Source organism: Phanerochaete carnosa, assembly GCF_000300595.1.
Source record: "Phanerochaete carnosa HHB-10118-sp unplaced genomic scaffold PHACAscaffold_12, whole genome shotgun sequence".
Classification (NCBI taxonomy): domain Eukaryota; kingdom Fungi; phylum Basidiomycota; class Agaricomycetes; order Polyporales; family Phanerochaetaceae; genus Phanerochaete; species Phanerochaete carnosa.
The window spans coordinates 1309346-1330871 of record NW_006767639.1 but is presented as its reverse complement, the minus strand read 5'-3'; the positions used below and the strand labels follow the sequence as shown (position 1 = coordinate 1330871).

General features: G+C 53.3%; 8 protein-coding genes across 8 annotated transcripts; 5 read left to right on the top strand and 3 right to left on the bottom strand.

Annotated features, from left to right (window-relative positions):
- Positions 1 to 533: 533 nt before the first annotated feature.
- Positions 534 to 2056, bottom strand: PHACADRAFT_178866 (uncharacterized protein). Its single transcript, XM_007401408.1, has 4 exons — positions 1495 to 2056; positions 1099 to 1442; positions 987 to 1042; positions 534 to 934 (listed from the first exon to the last, which is right to left on the bottom strand). Exons 1-4 carry the CDS (start codon positions 1932 to 1934, stop codon positions 647 to 649), a joined length of 1128 nt encoding a protein of 375 aa, XP_007401470.1. The 5' UTR covers positions 1935 to 2056; the 3' UTR covers positions 534 to 646.
- A 22-nt stretch (positions 2057 to 2078) lies between these two features.
- PHACADRAFT_264898 (uncharacterized protein) lies at positions 2079 to 4546 on the bottom strand. The gene is made up of 7 exons (XM_007401407.1): positions 4167 to 4546; positions 3951 to 4111; positions 3555 to 3900; positions 2916 to 3503; positions 2721 to 2859; positions 2466 to 2668; positions 2079 to 2408 (listed from the first exon to the last, which is right to left on the bottom strand). Exons 1-7 carry the CDS (start codon positions 4513 to 4515, stop codon positions 2185 to 2187), a joined length of 2010 nt encoding a protein of 669 aa, XP_007401469.1. The 5' UTR covers positions 4516 to 4546; the 3' UTR covers positions 2079 to 2184.
- A 176-nt stretch (positions 4547 to 4722) lies between these two features.
- PHACADRAFT_264895 (uncharacterized protein) lies at positions 4723 to 6020 on the top strand. The gene has a single exon (XM_007401406.1). It carries the CDS (start codon positions 4774 to 4776, stop codon positions 5641 to 5643), a length of 870 nt encoding a protein of 289 aa, XP_007401468.1. The 5' UTR covers positions 4723 to 4773; the 3' UTR covers positions 5644 to 6020.
- A 4-nt stretch (positions 6021 to 6024) lies between these two features.
- On the top strand, positions 6025 to 7208 carry PHACADRAFT_153747 (glycoside hydrolase family 16 protein). Its single transcript, XM_007401405.1, has 3 exons — positions 6025 to 6401; positions 6451 to 6521; positions 6574 to 7208. The coding sequence occupies exons 1-3, from the start codon at positions 6085 to 6087 to the stop codon at positions 7047 to 7049; spliced, it is 864 nt and encodes a 287-aa protein (XP_007401467.1). The 5' UTR covers positions 6025 to 6084; the 3' UTR covers positions 7050 to 7208.
- Positions 7209 to 7520: 312 nt separating this feature from the next.
- On the top strand, positions 7521 to 11075 carry PHACADRAFT_214003 (uncharacterized protein). Its single transcript, XM_007401404.1, has 4 exons — positions 7521 to 7672; positions 7722 to 7900; positions 7953 to 9433; positions 9488 to 11075. Exons 1-4 carry the CDS (start codon positions 7547 to 7549, stop codon positions 10798 to 10800), a joined length of 3099 nt encoding a protein of 1032 aa, XP_007401466.1. The 5' UTR covers positions 7521 to 7546; the 3' UTR covers positions 10801 to 11075.
- Positions 11076 to 11610: 535 nt separating this feature from the next.
- On the bottom strand, positions 11611 to 14351 carry PHACADRAFT_130967 (uncharacterized protein). Its single transcript, XM_007401403.1, has 4 exons — positions 14089 to 14351; positions 13415 to 14039; positions 13268 to 13361; positions 11611 to 13022 (listed from the first exon to the last, which is right to left on the bottom strand). The coding sequence occupies exons 2-4, from the start codon at positions 13670 to 13672 to the stop codon at positions 11776 to 11778; spliced, it is 1599 nt and encodes a 532-aa protein (XP_007401465.1). The 5' UTR covers positions 13673 to 14039; positions 14089 to 14351; the 3' UTR covers positions 11611 to 11775.
- Positions 14352 to 14684: 333 nt separating this feature from the next.
- PHACADRAFT_188557 (uncharacterized protein) lies at positions 14685 to 17169 on the top strand. Its single transcript, XM_007401402.1, has 5 exons — positions 14685 to 14912; positions 14965 to 15208; positions 15303 to 15365; positions 15430 to 15818; positions 15867 to 17169. Exons 1-5 carry the CDS (start codon positions 14847 to 14849, stop codon positions 17091 to 17093), a joined length of 1989 nt encoding a protein of 662 aa, XP_007401464.1. The 5' UTR covers positions 14685 to 14846; the 3' UTR covers positions 17094 to 17169.
- A 1311-nt stretch (positions 17170 to 18480) lies between these two features.
- On the top strand, positions 18481 to 20318 carry PHACADRAFT_264884 (uncharacterized protein). Its single transcript, XM_007401401.1, has 5 exons — positions 18481 to 18741; positions 18812 to 19433; positions 19492 to 19936; positions 19997 to 20048; positions 20116 to 20318. Exons 2-5 carry the CDS (start codon positions 19159 to 19161, stop codon positions 20151 to 20153), a joined length of 810 nt encoding a protein of 269 aa, XP_007401463.1. The 5' UTR covers positions 18481 to 18741; positions 18812 to 19158; the 3' UTR covers positions 20154 to 20318.
- The last annotated feature ends 1208 nt before the right edge of the window (positions 20319 to 21526 follow it).

Sequence of the window (21526 nt, the reverse complement as noted above, 5' to 3'; positions counted from 1 at the left end):
GTCGGCATTAATATTTTTGGTACCAGAGTTTGGGTAAAATCCGCCGACTCTCCTCTCGCGATAGCAGCTGAAATAAGAGTTGAGAAACTCTGCAATACGTTGCAGCTAATTGACAAAAACATCCCCAGGCCGTGCAGAGAAAATCGGAGAAGAGACACCGGGATTATTAATACTGTCCCGTTTATGAAACGTGGTCCAGGGACAATAAAACCGTTGGCGCAATGTTTGATGTACGCACTGCAAGACGACGTGCTGTAAGAACTACTGCCGGCGACCACCGGCTGCCTTCGAGCTTGAAAAATTGGAGCTTGGACTCGCGTACGTTACCGTAGGCACAGTATGGTAGCTCTCTATCGCCCACAGGACGTCTTTATGGGAGGATTTGTTCTGTCGTATCGAGTGGTTATTATTACGCGCGCGCAAGGCCAGGGAGAGCGGCACTGTCACGACCGGTTCGCGATCGACCAACGAGTTGATAACTGGTTAATAGTCCGTTTGAACCTCCCGCAAAGTTCACGGCTGTGACGCGCCGTACTGATATCGAGCTGAGCACCAGCTCAATCTATGACATTAGATTGAGATATTATTACTTGCAAGAATAGGAAGCTAAGGTTCGAATGTTCGGAAGGCAAGAAATATATGCCCTTTACGGTACTGAGAATGTGAGAGTCTTCACAACTTTATAGAAGCGCTCGGAGCTATATTGCCTGAGCCTGGCTTCTCTCTCAAAGTCACGAGCTGTGAAAACAACTTCCAGACACTTGTCCGACTTTACCATGCTGCTCGCCAGGATCCTCTTTGCTTCGTCGAGTTCAGCAGACATGGCTTTCGATGTAGCCTCAATGCCGAGCCTCACATCCTCCCCCCGCCTACTCTCAACTCCGCGCGTAATACAGATCTTGCTCAGAGTCTTACTCTGCATGAACGGACCGATCTGTTCCAGAATTTAGACAGAAAAAAGTGGTTGTCGCACAAACAGAGCACACCTTGTCAACCGAATAAACATATAACTCGCGCAGCTTCGGAGCTGCCTTCGCCAATCCTAAGTCGTACGCGTTCAGGTTCAGCAACATATCCTCGCCCTTGGCATGCACTCACTTTTGCTCGAAGCTTCGCTCCACAGTCGAATTTCCCTGACAACTTCGACGTTCGGCGACGCTTTCGCCATTGCGGAAATCAACTGCGACCCGTCGCCTTCGTTGCACGTCAGATCCACGATATTCGGGCACGCCCGCAAGATGTTGTGTGCGCAAGTCGGCAGGATGAGGGTGCGTATCTGTGGAAGACTGACATATTCAAACGCGTCCTTCAACGCCGTAGTCATCTGTGAATGCGCATGCATGATCTGGAGTGTGTGTAGATTGGGAAGAGCCTTCAGGCATGCTGCAAATGCGGGAAGGACAGTGCCAGTAGAACAACGAGTGAGCGACACGGTCACGGTCCTACCCGAGGAGTGCTCAGAACCGAAAGCGTATAAAGAAATTATGGACTCACTGAACGTGTCGTGCCAGATGCGGACACTCGACCAGCAGCCACGACGTCCTCTCCAGCCTTTCCGCCAGCTGTTTGTACCACACCCTTGGTCCGCGGACGACACAGGCTTCGACATGCTCGTAGTATCTCGGTAGACAGGAGACCCTCAGAGCATGACACGTCCGCGTCAGCGACCACAAAACGTCCGTCCTGTACACGAACTCCTCGCTCAGATGGGGCTTATTTTCCAGCACCTGTTCTTTCGTAATAAGCCGTGAAGTACTGAGAAGGCCTTCGTAGATTTGCTCGAAGATCTCCACAGGCAGTGAGAGCAGCCCGGTTGTGTTCCGAGCCACCTTCTCTTCTTCTTCGACCTGCTTGGCCTTATTCTTTTCGGCATGCTCAGGGCCCGTCTCTTGTTCCGTCGAACCGACCTTTCTCTTCTTACCACGAGGAGGCATGCCGTGGTTGTATCCCGTGGCCCCGTAGAAGATTACAACGATGCGGTGAGAGTCGAGGTAAAAGGGAAGAGAAGAGTGACATCCAACGCGCGAAGGCGCCTACGGAACAAGCTTAAGTTGGAACTGATATCTCGTATCACAACGTCAAAATATATTCTAAAATTTAGTGTGCTACAGCCTCCATAAGATATCCAGGTTCCTTATGATACAATCTAACAGTCACCAGACACCCGCATACAAGTTAGTAGAGTCACGGATCCTCGTACGGCGGCGGCGCGTCGTGCCCAGCTAACGTCTGCCAGTGGAACGTGTCGATATGCTCCGTATGCTTGTACGTGCGAATCGTCTCGCCGTAGTTCTCAATGTTGAAGATACGGAAGCGGCGGTCGAAGCCGATTTTGCTATAGCCAGCGTAGGATCCTCCACCGCCGAAGCAGTTCCAGACGCCCTTTACGCGCCGGCAGTTGTCCGTGACTAGCAAGGACGAAGAGTTAGGCATAATCGGATAAGGGAGATGACAAGATGACATACTATGCTGGTGACCGTTGCCGATCACCTTGACTTCGCGCGCGCTGCCGCCACCAGCGTTGTCGCTTTCCATAGCCTGCAGGACGCCCTTATGGAAAAACCCATCCTGTTTCGTCGAGCTGCCATGTCCCTCTAGTCCGTGGATGCCGAGGTCGAGCGGTGCATTTGTAACTGGGTCACGGTCAGCCGCTGAGTATACTTCTGGACTGTATTGACAGTCGTCAGTAAGCACATATCGGAAGAGAGATAGCGACGCACAGAGGTATGTGGAAAAACATCAAGGCGTTCGGCTTCGCAAGCCTTGTTTGCGGCGTTATCTGGTCTTGCCGCCGCCAGATACCGCCAATATCTTTCGCACCATCCGGCATAAATGGTCGCTCAATGGGCGAGATCCGAGCTGAACAGCACGCCGGTCAGTATATTACAAATCGAATGAAAGCAAAGTGTGCTTACAAGATTGTTCCAGGAACCAGTTGATTTGGTCTGAGTGAATCCAATCATAATTGGTCGAATGAGTGAATCCAAAGAAGTCAAAGCCCGTCGTTTCGTATGCACCCGAGTCGAGGAAGTATAGCGTTAGCAGGTGCGTCTTCGACGGGTCGGCACTGTAGACTTTCAAGACATAGTTACCCACGCCGTGAATGTCTCTCGGGCCTGGCTCGACGAGACTGTACGGCATGGATTGCATATATCTGAGCTGTTCGCGCCGCGATTCGCCGTCCTCGTCGTCGTGGTTCCCAAAGATCGCCGCCCAGGGAATCTGCCGCTCGGTAACGGCTCGCGCAAACTTGGCGAGCACACTCTTAGCGTCCCAACTGGTCGTCTGGCCATTAAGCTGGTCACCCGTGAAGACGACGAGATCGGGCTTCTCCTTGTCGAGTACAGATGCGATGAGCGACTGCGTCATATTGTCTGCACCAGTGCATGGGATGCTTGTTTCGCGACAGTCACCCCGGTTTACAGAGAAGTGAAGGTCTGCGATTTGCATGATCTTGAATTTGCCGTCGTGCGAGAAGTGCAGTGGACCCGCACGAGGCGGCGCTGCGGCCACGTTAGTACGATACTGCGCAAAGGCATGGTTCTGATGCTTACGCTTCACGCCTCGGCGGATAGAAAGCCAGACGTCCTCATAGTTCTTGGCCTCATCCTTTGGGGCGATGGGCCGCTCGAGCTTCTCAAAGCCGTGCCAAGCCACGTCGTCACCGAACGTGACGTCAATCTCGGTAATAAGCTCGTTCTGTCGTTCATCTTGAGTCATTTCGCTGAGGGTCTTGTTCTTGTTGTACCACAGGAAGAGTTTCTCTCCGCGAGGACTAACGGGCTTCGATACCTTGTACCACGTCGGTGAGAACGGTGACGGGGTCTCTCGTTCAGGAAGGATACGAATATCTGTGATCAGAGGCATATCAAGCCTACGCGTGCGGCGATACCACACGTTCTGGTGGGCAGTGAGCCGCGATGTAACCACTAGAGTGCAAAACAACGCACCAAGAATGAAAGGCCCTGCTTGTTTAGGTTGGGAATAACCTGTACCCACCTTCCCTTCATCGCATCTTGCTCTTTGGTCGATGGGGGTGTACAGAGGTCCGCAGCGATATTTGGCATAAACCACGGGTCGAAAAAGCACTGGGCAACCTCAATCTCCGACACTAGGTCACGGCTCACAAATTATTACATAAGATGGATGGATAAATAAAAACTCACGGCCGGTGTCGTGGGGCATCAGTGGGTCCCAGACGTCGAGAGGCAAGCTCGCTGGGTCGTAGGCGGGTGCAGATTCCGGAGAGGTGACATTCCACCAGTCGACACCATCATTCGTTGGGTCAGAGACGCTGTCGAGATCCTCAGAGGTGGACCCAGCAGTGGCTGGTTTCGCAGTATCCGATATGACGTCCCAGGACTGCCATCCGAGACGTTGCAGTGCGCCTGGTCCAGGATGAGGCTGGTAGAGTACGAAAATGAATGTGAGGAGGCATGCGAATCCGAAGGTGGTTATTGTCGGGGCAAATATTGACCTCAGAAAGCGACCAAGTCTTGCGAAAGTAACAGCCATGGCTGCATGGATCTTGATGAGGTGATGGTTAGGAGCAAGGCGGGGCCTTCAGCATAACCTCGCAGTGGAACTAACCTTCCCTTATTCGGTTTGTTACTAATCTTAACTTTTATTATTACATTTGTTACCTCCGTTGACAAGTTTACTTACCATGATAAGCAAACTTGGATTATCCTGATCGAGACATTCCAAAAAGCGGGTAACACAGCTTAACCCTGCCTCTTCCTCTCATCTTCTGTCCGCATACCCGTCCGCGGGATGCAGGTCTTCCGTCGTCTCTATTCTTCGATACCTGAGGCTGCGGCTGTTGCTCGAACAGCCTCAACGCCTAGGGCAGTCCGCCTCCGTCGACTCCGAAAACGCCCAGTCGCGCCTGGACAGTTCGACGCCAACCCAGACGGTCTGACTCCAACTGAATATGCGCGTTTTCAACGCGACTTCGCGAAGGGTGAACTTGTAGGCCCTGATGGGAGGTACCTGACGGAAGGAGAGTGGTTGGAGAGGCTAGATGCGCGTCGCACTCGGATACGTGGTGTTCGCACCGTGACGAACGAGAATGGCGAGAAGGAGCTTGAGGTCGTTGGTCAAAAGATCTATTTGCCCAATGTCGTCTTCCGGCTGGTGCGCAACCACACGCCTGCAGGACAACCATACAACCCGTACGAGGCGACCCTCCGCGTCCCGCAGTCCATCACCAAAACCGACATTCGGTCCTACCTCCAGGCCGTGTACGGCGTGAAGACGACATACATCCGTACGGACAATTATATTGCAAAACTCGATCGCGTCGGCAGGGTTAACCAGAAGGCCTACAAGCGGGCTGTGGTTGGTCTCGTCGACCCGTTTTACTTCCCAAAGGCCGTCGAGGACATGAACGCCGAGGACAGGCAGAAAAGGGAGGACTGGGTGGAGGAGAGCTTCCAAGTTCAGGAACGGCTTAAAACCATGAAGTTGGAGATGCTGCGCATGACCCGTAAGCAAAGCGAAGGCTGGAGGTGGCGAACGACGCAAACCGCCAAGAGAAGCAATATCGTCCGCTTGATTGCCGAACGCAGAGCAGAGAGGGAGAATGCCATTGCTTCCATCAAGGAGCGCATTCGTGCGGCCAGGGAGGGCACTCCGCTATAGCTTTTTCGTACGTTCTCGTCAGTTCTTTCCATTGGCTCTCACGAACTGTTCCGCCAGGTGTCTAACCTGTCTGTTCTTGCGCACTGTCGTAATAATAATTTCCGATGCATTCGTCTACTCTTCCCATGCATGCCTGAGATTTAGTTTATTTAGATTTTTGCACTGCACGCCGATAATGGTGCGTTGGCATTCGGTTGATCGAGACAACTTAGATGCTCTCTTGAAGTATACTCATATACATCGGATTTTCGAGATAATCCGGCTCCCTAGTCCATCCGCGTACGTGGTGCAAACTGCGGTGGACTGCCCAAGTATGGGGTTACCCAAATTGAGCGAGGTTGTCGAAGTACTTCGCGAAGTGCCGAGGCGCGGTCTGTTCGTCCTGCTGGCCTCGACAAGTCCCACCTCGTCTGACTTCGCCTCTTACCTCACACCTCTATAATGCATCTCTTATACGTTGCACACGCTCTGCTACTTCTTCTCATCCTCGGAACAGCGAACAGCGTCGACGCCGTTGTGGTCAATACTCGCAGGCCGAGCTCAAGCTGTCGAACATTCCAGAGTTCCTTCGCCTCGAGCGACATCTCCCAGTACGGCGACGCACCGTTTCGCATCGTGAGCCCTGAAAGCTCTGTTTCAACCAGCAGCGAAGGCCTGCAGCTCTACCTAGAAAAGCCGAAGGGAACGGTGCACACTAATGATGGCACGAACAACATCGTTGCCGAGGGTGCGACCGTGAACTCTACATTCACAATGTTGTGAGTTCTACTTCGGTTCTTGGCGTCTTCCTTTGTCTAAGTCTATCAGGTACGGAAAAGTTACATTCGAAGTTTCAGCTCCAGCTGTCCCAGGTGTCGTAACAGCGGCCATTATGATCTGTATGGCGCTATTCAGGGGTCATAAGTATCTGACGCCTGACCATTTCCTCAGCCGACAACGCCGACCACGACGAGATCGACGTTGAGCTTCTGGGCGGCGACCCATCGCACTGGCAGAGCAACATCTTCATGACTAGTCCACATGACCAAGAACCTCTTTGGGGGGTCTTCGGAGAGATTGAGGATTACGTTGAACAAGGCAGAGTTGACGAGACGCGTCGCTACACGGTCGATTGGGATGCGGATCGAATTGTCTGGAGTGTCGACGGGGTCGACATGCGTACACTTCATAGATGTAGGTGCTTGGTTACATCACGAATGGGATGCTCACACAATTTTATAGCGGATACGATAATTAATGGAACCCAGCACTACCCTTCGCATGCTGCTCGCGTACAACTAGGCATCTGGGACGCCAGTAACCCCGCCGGAACTTCGGAGTGGGCCCAGGGACCTATCAATTGGAATTCGGCTCCTCATAAAATGTCGGCGACGTTCAAAAGCCTCACAATCGAATGTCCATACTAGTACCTTCTTTCCTTGGTCAGCTTATGCTGGCCTTAAAGCCACGCGACGCCTGTAACCACGCTTTGTAGCAACTCTAAGCCTCATCACATTTACTATGACTTATCTTTCATCCTGTCTACACACGCGAGTCTGATTTTGATCATGAGTGCTGTGATCTAGCTGCGAATTTCCACTACTGCGGCCGGCAGCCGTCCTCATATGCGCTGGCAGAAATTTGGTCTTGTAAAGCATCATTCGGCAAATTAAGCTCGACAGTAATTTCAGCTCGTTGATGATATCAGCTATTGTTACTTACTCAGTAACAGGCGTTTCTTACTTGCCTTGACAGGCGCTGAAATGGACTGGACACATTCGTGAGCAGGATGCATCTTGCGACGAGACCGTCCTTCCGTACAATCCCCTTTCCCAAATACCAGCCTGCTTGTACGTCACGTCTACTTTGATCCAACCATGCCATTCTCAAAGCATCATCGCAGTGGTAGCCTCGGCGCGAAAGCATGGCGTCCAACGGCAGCTCCAGACAACCTTCACATCCCTCCAGACGAGATACGCAGTCTAGCTCTTCGACAAACTCGGGCGTTGGAAGTTCACGCAGCGAAAGAACAAGCCGGACTCAAGCCAGCGTGTGTATTGCTTGGGTCTTTGTGGCGAATGCACTCATAATCTGCGCAGCCAGCGATAGAATCCGCCGTGACCCGCTTGCTCGTATCTATCAAGGCTTTACTCGAGACTCTGACGCTCTGGGCGACGCTGAAGAAGACGGAGCAGGATGTCAGCGACGTGTACGTGCGGCTGGGGAATGATTTTAATGCGGCGGTCGCTGCTTTCGCATCGTACAACATTGACATGACGTGAGTGCAATGCTCAACAATCCTACCGAGACTGCTGATTGTGGCATCATAGGGAGCTTGCATTGGTCCCGGATGAACTTCGACACGTTCTCGAATTATGCCTCTCCGAGGAAGCCAATCAACAAACCCTAGACCAGTACTTGCCCGATGTGCGGAAGATCATCACCAGATTGCTGCAGGGTCTTCGGAGTAAACAGTCTATATACCGACAAGTAGTCTCAGACAGCAGGCAGCGTTCGTCAACTGTCTCGGACGGAGCATCCTCCAGCCGCCCGGAAAGCAGAGCGTCGCGTACGTCGCGGAGAGACACTGCTGCGTCCACCAGATCCTCGACTCGGGACGCCGTTCAGTCGTCGGAAAGCTTGTCTCGGAGGAGTGCTACTTCACAGCGCAGACAAGGCTCTTCCAGTGGCGCGCCTCAGCCACCGGCTGCACCGCTAGAGCAAGGGGATGCATTCGTCGGTGGCTTCGCTATGGCAGCGCCTCCACCAGATCCGGCGAGAATACCTCAGCCCCCACGCAGGCAAGAGCTGGCGGATTCTACGGCGCGTCCACCGTCTAGGTCTTCGTCCGCGATGGCTGCAGAGGCGCGGTCTTCCACTCAGCCAGAAGCACCCCCGGTTCCGCGACCACCGTCGTCCGTGTCACAGGTGCCTAGTCATGTCAAGCGATACTCTCTCGTAGATCGGCCTGTTTCCTCCCCTACCCCTCCACCGACTGCCCCAACACCACCGCCTCCCCCCACACCGCCGCCCGCTTTTATCGAAGAGCAACCTGCGCCTAATGGCATTCCTACAGTATCTATCGCGCAGGAATCTCCCACACTTCCGCTTCCTCCGCCGTTCCTCGATTCGCCTCCTCCAGACGCCCCTGCAGTTCAGAGCTCGTTGGCAGCTCTCAAGCAAAGCGATGCCTTGGAACGGCGGGCGTCGAAGCGTTTCTCATCGTACAACATCACAAAGATGACTGGCAACTCGTTCAGAGCCGCTGTTGCGAACAGGCGATCTATGGCCGTGTCATCGGCATTAACACCCGGAGACTTGTCTGTTCTGACCGAAGAGAGCGAGGATGAGATGTCCACGCCTAAACGACGGGATCGTAGCAAGACTTCGCAGCGTTCGCGGAATCCGTCTCCTATTGCCGAAGACGAGGAGGAGCCGATCCCTCCCGTCCCGCAAGCACCGTCCAGCTCGCGTGGTCCGTCACCGAAGCCCAGTATCAAGTCTGATATAGGAAAGGATTTGCCACCGCGTCCGAGGGACGAGTCTCATTCGCCCTCAGCTGGGCCTCTTACTCCACAGACCTCATTCGCTGTGTTTCTGCAAGTGGGGCGGGAAGTTAAAAAGGTTACAATCGAGCGAGGCTTGACCTTCGCAAGTTTGCGCGTCCTATTCGTGGACAAGTTCTCGTATAATCCAGGGCAAGGGAACTTTCCCGCGATCTATATTCGGGATCCCGCAAGCGGTGTACAGTATGAGCTGGAGGACATGGACGAGGTCAAGGAGAAGTGTCTACTCTCCTTGAATATCGAACGTAAGTTTCCGAATTTGATCAATTGGATCCACTGGTTCTGACTCGTCTGTTCAGCGCTCGACCAGATCAAACAGCATATCGACATCCAAATCTCATCGCTCTCACAGGAAATCAAAGACTTGCGCACTTCTGTTTCACAAACAAGGCGAAATTCAGTGACAGCTACTCCGATGATCGTTGGCCAGCCTCTCGGGGAAAGCACTCCTCAGCTACCACGACCTTCCGATCGTCAGTTGCGGAACGTTGCCAGGCGTCTATCGCGCGTCATGCCACTAAACGAAGAGGAAACTACCCCAACAGGGACCCCAGAGCCTATCGTCCCTCAAATGACCGGCATGTCTTTGTACCCACAGATGACTGGAGCATCTGTCATGTCGGAGTACTCAGCGCGGATTGCCACCGACCTCAAGACTCAGTTCGATGAAGTCCAGAACCTCAGACGCGACCTTGGTATCATGCGGCAGCTCTACACAGAGTTCATGAAGAACACGAAAGAGTCATTGACGTCTCTTCGTTCTCAGACGCAGAACGTACGGCAGCTTGCGAACGCCAAGGTCGGGGGTGCGCGCGCATATATTGACGACGGGAAGACGAAACTCGACAGCCGTAGTCAGAATGCTCTGACGAAGATAGAGGAGCTGCAAGACACTGTCGAAGCCATCAAGGACGACGTCCTGAAGCGGAACATTTCTCCCCGGCCGCAGGTTCTCAAGAAGATCAAGGACGACGTCGACGCCGTCGCGGCGGAGCTGCAGAACCTCAAAGACCATATACATACGATCAAGCCGATGTGGAAGAAGACCTGGGAAGAAGAGCTCCAGAACATCGTCGAGGAGCAGCAATTTCTTACACACCAGGAAGAGTTTCTCAGCGACTTACTCGAGGACCATAAAGCCGTCATCGAGGTGTACGGACATGTCGAGAAAGTCATTTCCTTGCGCGGCACCGGGTCCGCCAAATCCAAGGGCCGTACATTCCGCCCGCCACCGCCCGAGGAGGGGCAGAACGGGCTCGAGACAGTTATGCTCGAGATTCGCGGGAACACGGCGGACGCGCAGCGGCGCCTGAAAGCGATTGCCGCGACGGAGAAGCAGCGCGAGAAGGATCTCAAGAATCGCCCCGACGAGTTCCAGTCCGAGCTCACGGGCTTCGTTCGGGGGAAGAGGCTCAAGATGACCGGCGGCGCGGAGGAGATCGAGCGCGTCCGACAGAAGCGAAACGATATGACCCTCAAGGCGATGTTTACCGGCGGTGGGTCGGGCCCTGCGTCGGTCACGAGCACCGCTACATCTAGTCCTGCTACGTCGATCAGCCCGTTGGGAGCGTCTTCGCCCACGCTATCCGCGGAAGGGGATCTTACTCCGTAACGCGAAGCTCCGCAAAGGGGAAGACTAGTTGTCGTGGTTGTGTTGATTCTCCTAGGATATCGGACATTACGTCCACGTTGTCTACTCAGTAGTTCAGGTCAAGATCCATCAAGAGTTGTGCCCCCGTGTAATGTGCTGTCTAATTGTTGTTATGGGTTTGGACTCTGTCGTTTATATGACTTAATCCCTGTTCGTTTCTTCACGTGAGCTCGCAGGTATTCCGCTGACTCTCTTCCGTTAGCATAAGTGGCAAGCGTTCGGGGTGCTAACCTTAAAAGCATGACGCTCCATAGAATCTCAGCGCGAAGAGTGCGCCGTACAGTGGGCGGTCGCGAGCTTTGTCAGTCTGGCGATCCTATTCTGCACATATATGAGAAATTTACGACCTTCGTATTTACTTGGTGCACAGTTGCCTTGACTATAAGTCCACCAGTCTTGCATCCTCAATACAAGTTGTACGGCAAGCACCCAGCAGAAGATACTAAATAGTGCAACACGCCAACACCATACTCTCCCTCCATGCATGCTGAGATATGGAAACGGGTTCTTGTAGGCGCGCAATGCATCGCACTCGCTTCTTAAAATGCCCCGTACTCGTACTCCATGTCACAGGGTGGTAAGCACGGTTTTTTTCTTGAAGAAACCCGGCCAAAATTGGGAAAACAAGAACCAATTGTTCCCCAGTTGTACATTGGGGTAAATTGGTGCATAAATTGATGCGAAACCGGACAAAAGAGGCTAAAACACGACAAAACTAGCGGAAAGGAAGTTTTGTCTCCAAGTGTTCTCGAATGAAAACCGGTTAAACACAGGTTTTTGTTCGCCTAGCTTTTGGCTGGTTGTGCAACTGCACCTACCACCTAGTGTGTCTTTGCTGATACAATACATTGGGCGAGCCAATATAAATACTACTCTATCGCAGTCGTGATACATCCTTGACGTTACACAGAAGTATAGGCCCGCGCGAGAATTGTGTCAAAAGAGTGTGACCGTCAGATAAAAATCGAGCCTCCTGGAGGTACCTCTCCTCCCCTTCTCCTCAAACTTCGCGAGGGGAGTCCCAGACTTCGCGTCGCATACTTGAAATGGTCCGTACGTGGTACCCAACACGACATAATCTCCATTGGGAGAGTACGCCACACAAGATACACTGCCCGACGATTTGTAAGCACCGTCCGATAAGCTGTAGACGCGACGTAACTGGCCGGTCCGCGAGTCATAAGCCATAGCGGTTCTGGGTGTATCATGGGTAGCCTCTACAGGCTTGGCGGCATCGTCCAGGAAGGCAGCCACTGCCTCAGTACTGTCTGGGGAAGCTGCTACTACTTCGACGCCGTCTGGAGAGAATGATACGGAGTGTGAGAGCGCTTTTGGGTGGGTGATCGCGAGAAGCTCTCTTCCAGTCGCCGCGTTCCAGATTTTCACTTGACCATCGTCTGATACGGTGGCTACACGATCTCCCTGGCAAGATATCGACGAGTAGATCGGGCTCATTGCAGGATGCGCTAGCGTAGCGATGTGCGTATAGGTTTGGATGTCGTAGATGCGACGAGAATTTTCTAGCGTGATGTGGAAGCGCGAGCCGTCTGGGGAGAAGGCGATATCAAGTATGCGTTGGCCAACGTGGAAAGTATGCAGACGTGCTCCAGTTGAGGAGTCAGATATTCTCGCGGAATAGTCAGGGCTGAAACTGCAGGTGGCGATGAGTCCGCCATGAGGAGCGTATACGATGCTCTTTACCGCCCCTTCATGTCCTTCCGGACGCAGAAGCACACGACCGCGTCGAACGTTCCAGACAATGACGGCTCCGTCTCCGGACCCTGAGGCTATGGTACTATTGTCGGGGGAAAAGGAGAGGGATGTGGTCTCGTCTGTATGTCCCTGATAATGTAGGCGTTGAACCAGTAGACCGTCGGATAGTCGCCAGACGAGAACATCATTACTCCCGAATGATGCTGCCAGAAGCTTGTCATCGGTCGACACAGCGGAGCATTGGCAATCGCGAGTTGGACGCCGAGAGTCGGAGAAGGCGAGTCGCTTCAATTTGAAGGGTCGATCCCCTTCCCCCGTGGGATTGATGAAGACGTGTCCATCCTCTAAGTGACCAGCGCCATCTAAGGTTATATCTGCCCACTCCGCTAGGTCCGAAGAAGAGATGATGCGATGCGCCAAAGCGCGATCTCGCTCATGGGATATTACATCTTCTATGCAAAGCGACCCAACTGTACGAAAATTCCGGATGGTCAGATGGTGCCGCTGTAAGAAGATACGACTTACCTGCACCGTCGACCTCTACCGGAGGCTGTACTCGACGGAGGTAGCTCGCGAAATCAATTACCTGTTTGCCACCCTAAGCAAAGATGAGTCTTCGTACTCTCGTCAGATGACTCTCATGACACCTACGACGATGCTCTCTATGTCACCATCGCTTGCAATGGCAACTTCGACATCGGAAACCTACAGTAACAAACTTCCCGCTTAGTACGATGAAGGGATCTGTCGTGGAGACATACCTCCAGTATGTAATCCAAAAGGATGTCCAGTGGATCCGAAACCTCACCCTAGTATCCCGTCAGTTAATGTGCCTTATGATGTGCTGTAACTGGGTGCGCACCTCACCGTAGAGCTCTGACGTGCTCTCTTCATCAGAATCCTCTACTTCTCGTGCCAGGACTCCTTCCTCTCCTGAAGAACGTCTCGCATCTCCTGAATCTGGAAGTCGATGATATCCCGCGCCCGCGACCACCTTCCGCAAGACGCGCAACCGCCTTCGCAGCATGTACCGCTTCAAGAGGACGCATTGGTCTCTCTTCAGTTCCGTTTGAGGAGCATTGGGTGTGCTCGCCAAGTATTTACGACCTTGTCGCTGCATTTTAGGACCTATCGTGGAGCTCGCGTGCGATCCGCCAACTTCAACCCTTGCAATGCCACTCGCGTGGCCTCCGGTTGAGGCACTGATGCTCGCGCTTACGTTGCTAAACGCAACCGCCGCCCAGTCGTCCTCGGTCTTGACCCAGCCGCTGACCACAACAATGTCCTCCGGCTCGATATCCTGGAAGAGGACGTTCTTGACATAAGCGCACCATTTGTGGTGATTCCGGATGATATATTTCTTCAGTGCCCGGTTCTCGAATATCGCCTCGGCGTGCGCCTCGCTCTTGAGCACGAGAACCGCACCTTGTGCTGCCCTGCAAGCATACTGAGCGCTAAAGCTAGCAGATATATTGACACCAGTTGTTCTACTAGCCATCAGTAGAGCGTATATCTGAGAAGAATCAGCGCACTCACATGTCTGCCGAGCCATGTACCTCCTTGCTTTCAACTCCATGGCTGCAGTAATGGTCAGGGACGAGTGGACGATGTCTGCGATCGATTTGGAGCACATGTGGAGGTAAGGGTTCTATGTCCTCAAACGGCGTCGGCCAAAATACGACTTTCTTTTCAGGCGAAGAGGTGTCTAGATTGAACAGTCTGATGAATGCACCTCTGTGTATGAAGCCGACGTCTCCAATCTGTGGCTCTCCAGACTCATGCGGCTCCGGATACCAGAGGGCGTGACCTTCATGAAGCGTCGCGAGACAAGACGAGTAAATCTTGTCCGGGGCAGACAGTGGACGGCGGAGAAAGAACATACTGAGGGGCGAGTCGGACTCAGGCGTAGTACATACTGGTAGAGCAGCTGTGGCGATGCAAGGTCAACTGGGACACGTATGCTATGGGATATCAGGGAACTTTCCGGCTTACAAAGGTAACCTAATGTGCGAGAATGCTTGCTATTGTGGCAGGGAAGTCGTGGGGGCTGGCGGGATGTATCCAAGTATAGTCACAGGGCGGGGTTATGTAAGCTCCTGTTAAGGGGCGGTCATCCTTTCTCTGGATCCGCTCGTCTTGCTATCGCCTTTCAACTCTTGCTTTCGATGTTATCTATTCGAGGCTTGTTGATTTACAATACTATCCACATCTGTGTTCAATCTTGGCTATTTCTCAACGCAATATCTACTGGCCGACATCGACAAACTGAACATTACCTGGCAACGTAGTGGTGAATGCCCCCATCTCGGAAAGCTCAAATTTCGAAACATCTCGAAGACCTACGGGAGAAAGACAAACAGGTATGTACTTATGAGATGCCTGTAACAATACGTGTTACAACGAATGCCATAGATCGTTGAGCTCGAATCGCGATTAGAAGCCCAAGCAGCCAAGTCATCCCTGCTGCAGGAACGCCTCGCGGCTACCCTGGACGCCATGGATGCTCTTCAGCAAACATATGAAAGTGAACTAAGTGCTGAGAGACAAGCGAAGGAGAAGGCGCGCGAAAAGTTGCAACGGTTCATGGAGTATGCTTCATCTATCGAGCGTGAGAGGGACGAATGTCGGGAGGCATTGTTAGCTGTGGTGGAGAAAGGTGAGTTTCTGCATGGTGTGCCGTATGGCGAAAGCAGCTTGACTTGCGAAATATATGCTAACTGACAGGCGATACTGTGCCTGGTTTTGCGTAGTAGAGGAATACGCCGATCTTTTAACTTGGCACAACAGTCTTATCAGAGCCCCTTCCTTACTGGGTCCGTTCTCTTCGGCCTTCTCATAAACTGCTTTCATTAATTACGGTGGCTGATTAATGTGCAGAACCCATAGAACTCAGCAGAGGGCTCGCTGAGCCCGACGTCGAAGCAGACCCGAAATTAATCGTGGCTACCCTCCGCGCGGAGCTTGAGAGGGAACGGGTTTCACACGAACGGACGCACAAACACGTTGAAGAAGAGATTTTATCGCTGCGGGTGCGGCTGACTCGATGTGAAGCTGAGTTAGAGGCTTGTGCAGTTCATCAGGATCACGCTGTTCTGCTAGCTTCCTCTGCCGGTGCAGACATGGCACAGATTTCACCTTCACAGAAAGTCGAGGCGAACGTCGAATCGGGTCCTGCTCTTTCTCCCAAGGCTGCCTTCGAAGTTCTGGAGCTGAGAGCTGCCGGGAACAAAGCGCTGGAGATGGAATTCATGAATCTCTCCGCGAAGGTGTGTATCACTTCATCGTCTCGCTTATGTAAATTGATTACCGTTCAGTTTCAACACGTACGCCAAGCATCCGGGCCAGTCCGCACTGTCGCGACTCCTACCATCCATAATCCACTAAAATCGCCCGACCTTCGACCCTGCTCTCCAGATGATGTTCTCTCTCCGTATACTATGACTCCCCGACATCCCTCTACCCCTCGCGCGGGCAAGAGTGCTTCGCATCTGCGTCTCAGTCATGCGGCCGAGGCGACCGACAGCCCTGCAAAGATAGTATCGACGGAGATGGAGAAGTTCGAAGAGGAAGTGTGGGTCCTCGCTGAGGGGGTTGACAATTTCGAGGAACAGCGCCGGCTCACGCGGAAGAGCATCGAGGACAACTCCCTTGGCTCTGCTGTCGCTTCCTCTTCGACAGCACCGCGCAATGTCGGGTATGACACTTCGTCTTCGCAGAACACGGCCGTCCAGGGCGCACCGAGCCCGCCGAAAGCTGACGAAGCCGACGTCACGGCAGCTCTCCGCATTGAGCTGGAGCAGGTCCGCATCAAGGCTGCGCGGCGTGAGGCCGAGCTGCTCGAAGAGATCACCAGGCTGCAGGAGGCGTTATCGAGTATTCCCCAGTCTTCTACACCGGCTATTGGCGACTTCCTCGACGACGACGGTGTCGAGCAGCCCTTGTACCTCGCAATGCCGCTTGCGCCCACGACGGTCCTCTGGGGATCAGGGGATAAGGAGATCATCACTATCACGAACCAAGCTATGGAAGCACAAATGAGAACCGCCCTTGGGACTGCCACTGAACCCGAGACAGATGCTGAGGACCAGGTCATCGACGACTCCCAGTCCGCCGAGACATCTGCCGCTGGCGTACAACCTCGGGAGGGCGCTCTTAGTCCCCTTTTTACCCGCCCTGACGCCGACACCGCTATTGATGAGGACGAGGACATGTCCTTACGGGTCCCTCTTCCCCCGTCCCCGGATGATAGTGGAGAAGCATTCGTCCGTTCGCAGTCCAATGCGTTACGTCATAGGCCACCTACGCCGTACGCCTCACCAGATGTATCGCTCATGGACGCCGGGGCAACAGCTGATGAGTCTGACGGAGAAAGTGCGCTGCTCCTTGCCGCGAAAGGGTGGGACTGCACCTGCGTGGAGCGCCTGGACATTCTGGAGCGCGAGGTCGAGGAGACGAAACAAACGGTGGCACAGCGCGACGAAGAGATCGTCGAGCTTCGACGGCAGGTGCACGAGCTCCGTATGGTTGCGTTAGGACGATAATCGGAGATATACCAAATTGTGTGCCTGCAAAGCACTGAAATTTATATTCATCTTACCGCTCAATCGTTGGAAACGTGTTGCACTCTATGATTAGGTGAGATGGCTGACGATGGGAAGAGCAGCGATTACGGCGGTATTTGATATCGCGCAAAGAATGGTTTAAAGTCGATAATTGGTCAGTACTTGTTGTCGTCCTTTGATAACTGTCCTTTGCTCATGAGTTCTAAGGAATCTAGCTTACCCGAGCCTATTTTCCGGGGTACCCTTGTATCTCGTGTCCTCATCCTAGACTATTATGCAGTCATGCTGTCGACGTTTGGTGGCGCACTGCATATCTTCCCCGCCGGTAGATGTTGACTCCGCGGTGATTTCCTCCTACGGCTGTTTTCTCAGAGCTGTTTTGTATTCTCACTTCGTCGTCTTGCCTGACCTGCTTTAGGTAGGCACTGCTACCAGCAAAACGCTGACATCACAGCCGACTTCGCTCAGCGGCACGATATATGTATTAGACACGATCTAAACTGGCCACACCATCAGCTAACTACCAGTACGTTATCCTCCGCCTGCTTGCTTTCGCGTCCGCCGATGGCTTTGAGCAGCCCTCTACGGACATAGTCCCTCGCTATCAGCAGGTGCAGGCGGTTCCAGCGTCAGCTCAACGCGACCTCTTTCGTCAATCGGACCGCGATCGGTAGCCTCGACACTATTCCTTCCGCCTATGCTGGGCTCACAGCATCCGGGCGGCTGATTCACCTTCCCTCGGATTTGGCCAATGTTGGTGCCGCTGCCGCAGATATTAATGGGTCTGTCGCCTCTGATTCTGGCCTGCCCGCCGTTGCAGACAGTCTAATTACCTCACGGACTGCATCATAGTCGGCAGTGTCCGCCGCGGTCCTCGAATATAACCCAGACGGCCATGATGGTAGCGATATGTGTTCCTCTGCGGCTGCGGCTTCGCTCTGCCGCCTGCCGTTAACCCTGCCTGACACTTCCGCACACGCTGCTCTTATGAGATGATGCACTTACTCGTATTGCATCAGCCGGCGTGTCCGCTCATCGACATCAAGGCTGAAGGGACTTTAGTGCGGGACACACCGCCCTAACGGGGGCATGGGCGGGATGGGCGGATCATTTGATGTATCTTTGATGCACCTCGGCTGCGGCCGATAACGCCGTGCCTTGCGCCCGTGGCCTAGGGACCTGAGGACCATCATGACGCTCTCTTCCTTCTCTTCCATTCCGTGTCTACGAGTCGATGTTGGCTGCACCGAGCCCCGACATACGCGCTGCTGACAACGGCCTGGGCGGAACGGAGTATGTATCCCTGTACCCGCCTTACCAGCGACCTGAAGTCCGCAGCGACGCCATCATCGCGGTGAACCTGATGGTTAGTCTTTGAGGGCGCAGTGGTGCCGACATCGCCGGGCTGCGACACTACGTGCATCGCAGCGTTGATGGGCCTGCTGCTGACATCGGACACTGAGCTGGGGAAAATCTTGCCGCCCTTGGAAGCTGGACGGTGGTTCGGAATATCGCGTTTGGTGCTTGTCCGATGTATACTAATACACTGCCGTTTACCTGCCGTCTCTAGATCTTCAAAGACAATCAACTTACCCTGGCTGTGTGTTTTGTTCGAGTGCCCGGCGCTGTAAGCTGGTCTGTCCCTCTGTCGTATGGTTTCTTTCAGTGTGCAAATATGGGACTGACGATCTGGGCCAGGATGCGTAATGCAATGCCATGTTCCGACGGGAACAGGAGGATAGTGATATCTGTCTAGCAAGTCATGGTCAGGAAGAAAGTTGAGTACGGGCAACGTATTGACACAGCTTCGGCATGTCGCTGAGCGCGGTCCCTCTGCCGTTATGTGCCTGTGCCGACCTGCCTCCGCCTCTCCTCCCTGTCACATTACTACGATGGGCCGGTGGCACATGCGTTTTGCATCCTGGAGCGTGAACTTGTCTTAGATTCACTACATGCTCTAGGCCATTCTCTGGAGTATAAAGCATGGGCCTTGTCGTAGAAGCTCTTCAGTGCTCTGGATATCCGCTTCGCAGCAGACTCAGCCATGTACGCCTTCGTAAAGCTGTTCTCTGCTCTTTCTCTTCTGTCCGCTGCCCACGCATTTTTTATGCCTGCGGCGAGGGCTGACACTCCACCTGCCAACTTGTCCACTGGCGGGTCGATCTGCTCTACGAAGCAGTTCTCGATCGAAGCAGCGTTGCCCAGCGACATTAACAGTAACGGTGGCGAGCCCCTCCCGGCCCCAGTCGCCTCGTATCCAACATACACTGCACTATCCGTTGGTGTACAGAACTACACCTGTGTTAACAATGCTTGGAGGTTCGTCTTGTGGAGACGCAATTGCTATTGAGTTTAGCTAACGTTTTGCCATGCGCAGTCCCATCGGCGCGATCACATACCTTTTCGACATCTCTTGCCTTCCGCAGGAGCACCACGCTCCGTTCACTTCTTTCATCGGCGCCCTCTGGGAGGCGGCGCCGCCGACATATACCGCTGCAGACATCGTGTCCCTGACCGAGGAGATTAACCCCGGTGTTGCGCTCGGCATCCACTACTGGATCCCGGATCCAGTTAACGTGACGAGCGGCAAGATCTTCGCCAAGTGGGACTTCAGCCAGTCGGAGCGGATGGAGAACGACACGAACAAAGCGAACGCATTCCTCGTCGCCTCCGAAGTAGGCAGCGTCCCCGACCCAACCAACCCTGCGCTTAACTCTCCGTGGCTGACCGAGCCTGTGCTCGTCATCGACGGCCAGCCGGATGGAGATCTGGCGACCCAGGTGTTCAGGTTCAACTCGAACGGCGGACAGCCTCCTAACACCGTACGTGAAGCTCAGCCACCACAGGCTGTCCTTTTCGGCAGCAGCTGATCTCATTTTCAGACGTGCGGTTCGAGCGCCGATTTCCTGCAAGTCAAGTCAACTTTGGACTTCTGTATGTCTTTTTCTCTCTCTCTTTCCGTCGTGAAATTACTTTGACCTCTGACCCTACAATCTCGCAGGGTTTTTCGGCGGCTATTGGCAGAATGCTACCTTCTAAGATGGACGCATAGGTTGCTATCACCGCCGAGATTGAAACAAGCCCTGTAATACGTGTATAATCCGGTCTTTTTAGCCCCTGCAGAGGGCCATATGTTCTTGCAAGTATTGTCTATACTACTTCATCACACTATAATCCTTGTTGCGCCAAGTGGTTCGTGTATTTTGTGCCATATTCCCTAACATTGCTATCTTCGCGCTTCTACTACAAGATAGAGAGCCCTTCGACTTGTAAGCAGGCCATGTCTCCAAGGCCTAACTTGCGGCGTGACATCGTGTAAGTCTCTCGGCCACCACTGCCGACCAGGTTGCGCCCTCTAGCATTCTACGAAGTACGGAAGGTACTAAGTCATAGAACTATTGAAGAAAGGAAGCGAGGACCTTCTCGTCAGTTTATATGAAGCACGCCATACTCCTCGTCATTCAAGTTACCGTCCAGTACCGTAGGCGAACCACGGTGTCGTCCAGTCTTACAGTCCTCAGTATACAATATCGCATTTTATTCGAAAAAAGGTAAAATCCTTTGTTCCCTTATGTACATGAAGTGGGGTATCTCAAGTGAAAGAAGCTGCACGAAGATCGCGGGGTTCGCTCCAGCGTCATGACCAACCGGTCCCACTCTAAGCGGCCAATCATGTCACCGTAGAACGACATCAAGCTGCCGCCCATTGGCCCGGCCTGCCTCCCCAAGTGCTCGACACTTGCTTGCGTAGGACTATGAAACTGCCCAGTCGTCGACCATGACCTAGATAACTCGGCCATTGAACGTTGATCATGCGTCCGTGCGTTCTAGGTCGAGAGCGAGGGCAAAGCGCGGGCAGCTCAACCGGGACAAGTCAGTACTTGACAAAATTAATCATGCACGAAGCGCATTGCAAGCCTTCTGAACGCGCCTCTCAGTATCACCGCCTTTGGAAAGCTGGAGGAAGTCAGGCGGAGTAGACGGAATGGAATATTGGCTTCCGGAGGGGACCTGAGCCATGGCAGGCTCTCTCCGAGCACTTGACCACCGGCACTCGATGAGGCAACAGTGTCTGCAAATGATGCGAGCCAACACAATGCCAGTCTTGCCGAAAGCGGAGACTGAACACGGCCATGGTGAGGCAGATCTCTTGTAACGCTGTGGCAAATTTGCGCATAGTATAACAGCTAGGTGTCTGTACGAGGCATAGAAGACCCACAAGACTCCATGAAAACTTTGATTAAAGGAGATCTGATGGGATTTAGCCATCATGAGTGCTCTGATGTCCATCTGGTGGATTGCTTGGAATATTCCAAATCCTTTTCGCTCGTCCTTCTGTATTTTGCCTTGATTTTTGCTCTGTGATATTCGTAGTAGTCTGTGATACATAAATAAATGAATCTAATCTCAAC

What these genes read in the sequence shown, in the direction of transcription:
- PHACADRAFT_178866 (XM_007401408.1), bottom strand. Translation starts at nt 1,934, where the DNA reads ATGCCTCCTCGTGGTAAGAAGAGAAAGGTCGGTTCGACGGAACAAGAG. An exon ending in CATCTGGCACGACACGTTCA is followed by an intron (nt 1,443 to 1,494) that starts GTGAGTCCATAA and finishes CTCCTCGGGTAG; the next exon opens with GACCGTGACCGTGTCGCTCA. An exon ending in ATGTTTATTCGGTTGACAAG is followed by an intron (nt 935 to 986) that starts GTGTGCTCTGTT and finishes ATTCTGGAACAG; the next exon opens with ATCGGTCCGTTCATGCAGAG.
- PHACADRAFT_153747 (XM_007401405.1), top strand. Translation starts at nt 6,085, where the DNA reads ATGCATCTCTTATACGTTGCACACGCTCTGCTACTTCTTCTCATCCTC. An exon ending in AACTCTACATTCACAATGTT is followed by an intron (nt 6,402 to 6,450) that starts GTGAGTTCTACT and finishes TAAGTCTATCAG; the next exon opens with GTACGGAAAAGTTACATTCG. An exon ending in AACAGCGGCCATTATGATCT is followed by an intron (nt 6,522 to 6,573) that starts GTATGGCGCTAT and finishes CCATTTCCTCAG; the next exon opens with CCGACAACGCCGACCACGAC.
- PHACADRAFT_264895 (XM_007401406.1), top strand. Translation starts at nt 4,774, where the DNA reads ATGCAGGTCTTCCGTCGTCTCTATTCTTCGATACCTGAGGCTGCGGCT.
- PHACADRAFT_130967 (XM_007401403.1), bottom strand. Translation starts at nt 13,672, where the DNA reads ATGCAGCGACAAGGTCGTAAATACTTGGCGAGCACACCCAATGCTCCT. An exon ending in CGTCAGAGCTCTACGGTGAG is followed by an intron (nt 13,362 to 13,414) that starts GTGCGCACCCAG and finishes ACGGGATACTAG; the next exon opens with GGTGAGGTTTCGGATCCACT. An exon ending in TCGTACTAAGCGGGAAGTTT is followed by an intron (nt 13,023 to 13,267) that starts GTTACTGTAGGT and finishes ATTTTCGTACAG; the next exon opens with TTGGGTCGCTTTGCATAGAA.
- PHACADRAFT_214003 (XM_007401404.1), top strand. Translation starts at nt 7,547, where the DNA reads ATGGCGTCCAACGGCAGCTCCAGACAACCTTCACATCCCTCCAGACGA. An exon ending in CAAGCCGGACTCAAGCCAGC is followed by an intron (nt 7,673 to 7,721) that starts GTGTGTATTGCT and finishes TAATCTGCGCAG; the next exon opens with CCAGCGATAGAATCCGCCGT. An exon ending in TCGTACAACATTGACATGAC is followed by an intron (nt 7,901 to 7,952) that starts GTGAGTGCAATG and finishes GTGGCATCATAG; the next exon opens with GGAGCTTGCATTGGTCCCGG.
- PHACADRAFT_188557 (XM_007401402.1), top strand. Translation starts at nt 14,847, where the DNA reads ATGCCCCCATCTCGGAAAGCTCAAATTTCGAAACATCTCGAAGACCTA. An exon ending in CAGAGCCCCTTCCTTACTGG is followed by an intron (nt 15,366 to 15,429) that starts GTCCGTTCTCTT and finishes ATTAATGTGCAG; the next exon opens with AACCCATAGAACTCAGCAGA. An exon ending in TCATGAATCTCTCCGCGAAG is followed by an intron (nt 15,819 to 15,866) that starts GTGTGTATCACT and finishes ATTACCGTTCAG; the next exon opens with TTTCAACACGTACGCCAAGC.
- PHACADRAFT_264898 (XM_007401407.1), bottom strand. Translation starts at nt 4,515, where the DNA reads ATGGCTGTTACTTTCGCAAGACTTGGTCGCTTTCTGAGGTCAATATTT. An exon ending in TATCCGCCGAGGCGTGAAGC is followed by an intron (nt 3,504 to 3,554) that starts GTAAGCATCAGA and finishes ACGTGGCCGCAG; the next exon opens with CGCCGCCTCGTGCGGGTCCA. An exon ending in CGGCAACGGTCACCAGCATA is followed by an intron (nt 2,409 to 2,465) that starts GTATGTCATCTT and finishes CGTCCTTGCTAG; the next exon opens with TCACGGACAACTGCCGGCGC.
- PHACADRAFT_264884 (XM_007401401.1), top strand. Translation starts at nt 19,159, where the DNA reads ATGTACGCCTTCGTAAAGCTGTTCTCTGCTCTTTCTCTTCTGTCCGCT. An exon ending in TGTGTTAACAATGCTTGGAG is followed by an intron (nt 19,434 to 19,491) that starts GTTCGTCTTGTG and finishes TGCCATGCGCAG; the next exon opens with TCCCATCGGCGCGATCACAT. An exon ending in GCGGACAGCCTCCTAACACC is followed by an intron (nt 19,937 to 19,996) that starts GTACGTGAAGCT and finishes TCTCATTTTCAG; the next exon opens with ACGTGCGGTTCGAGCGCCGA.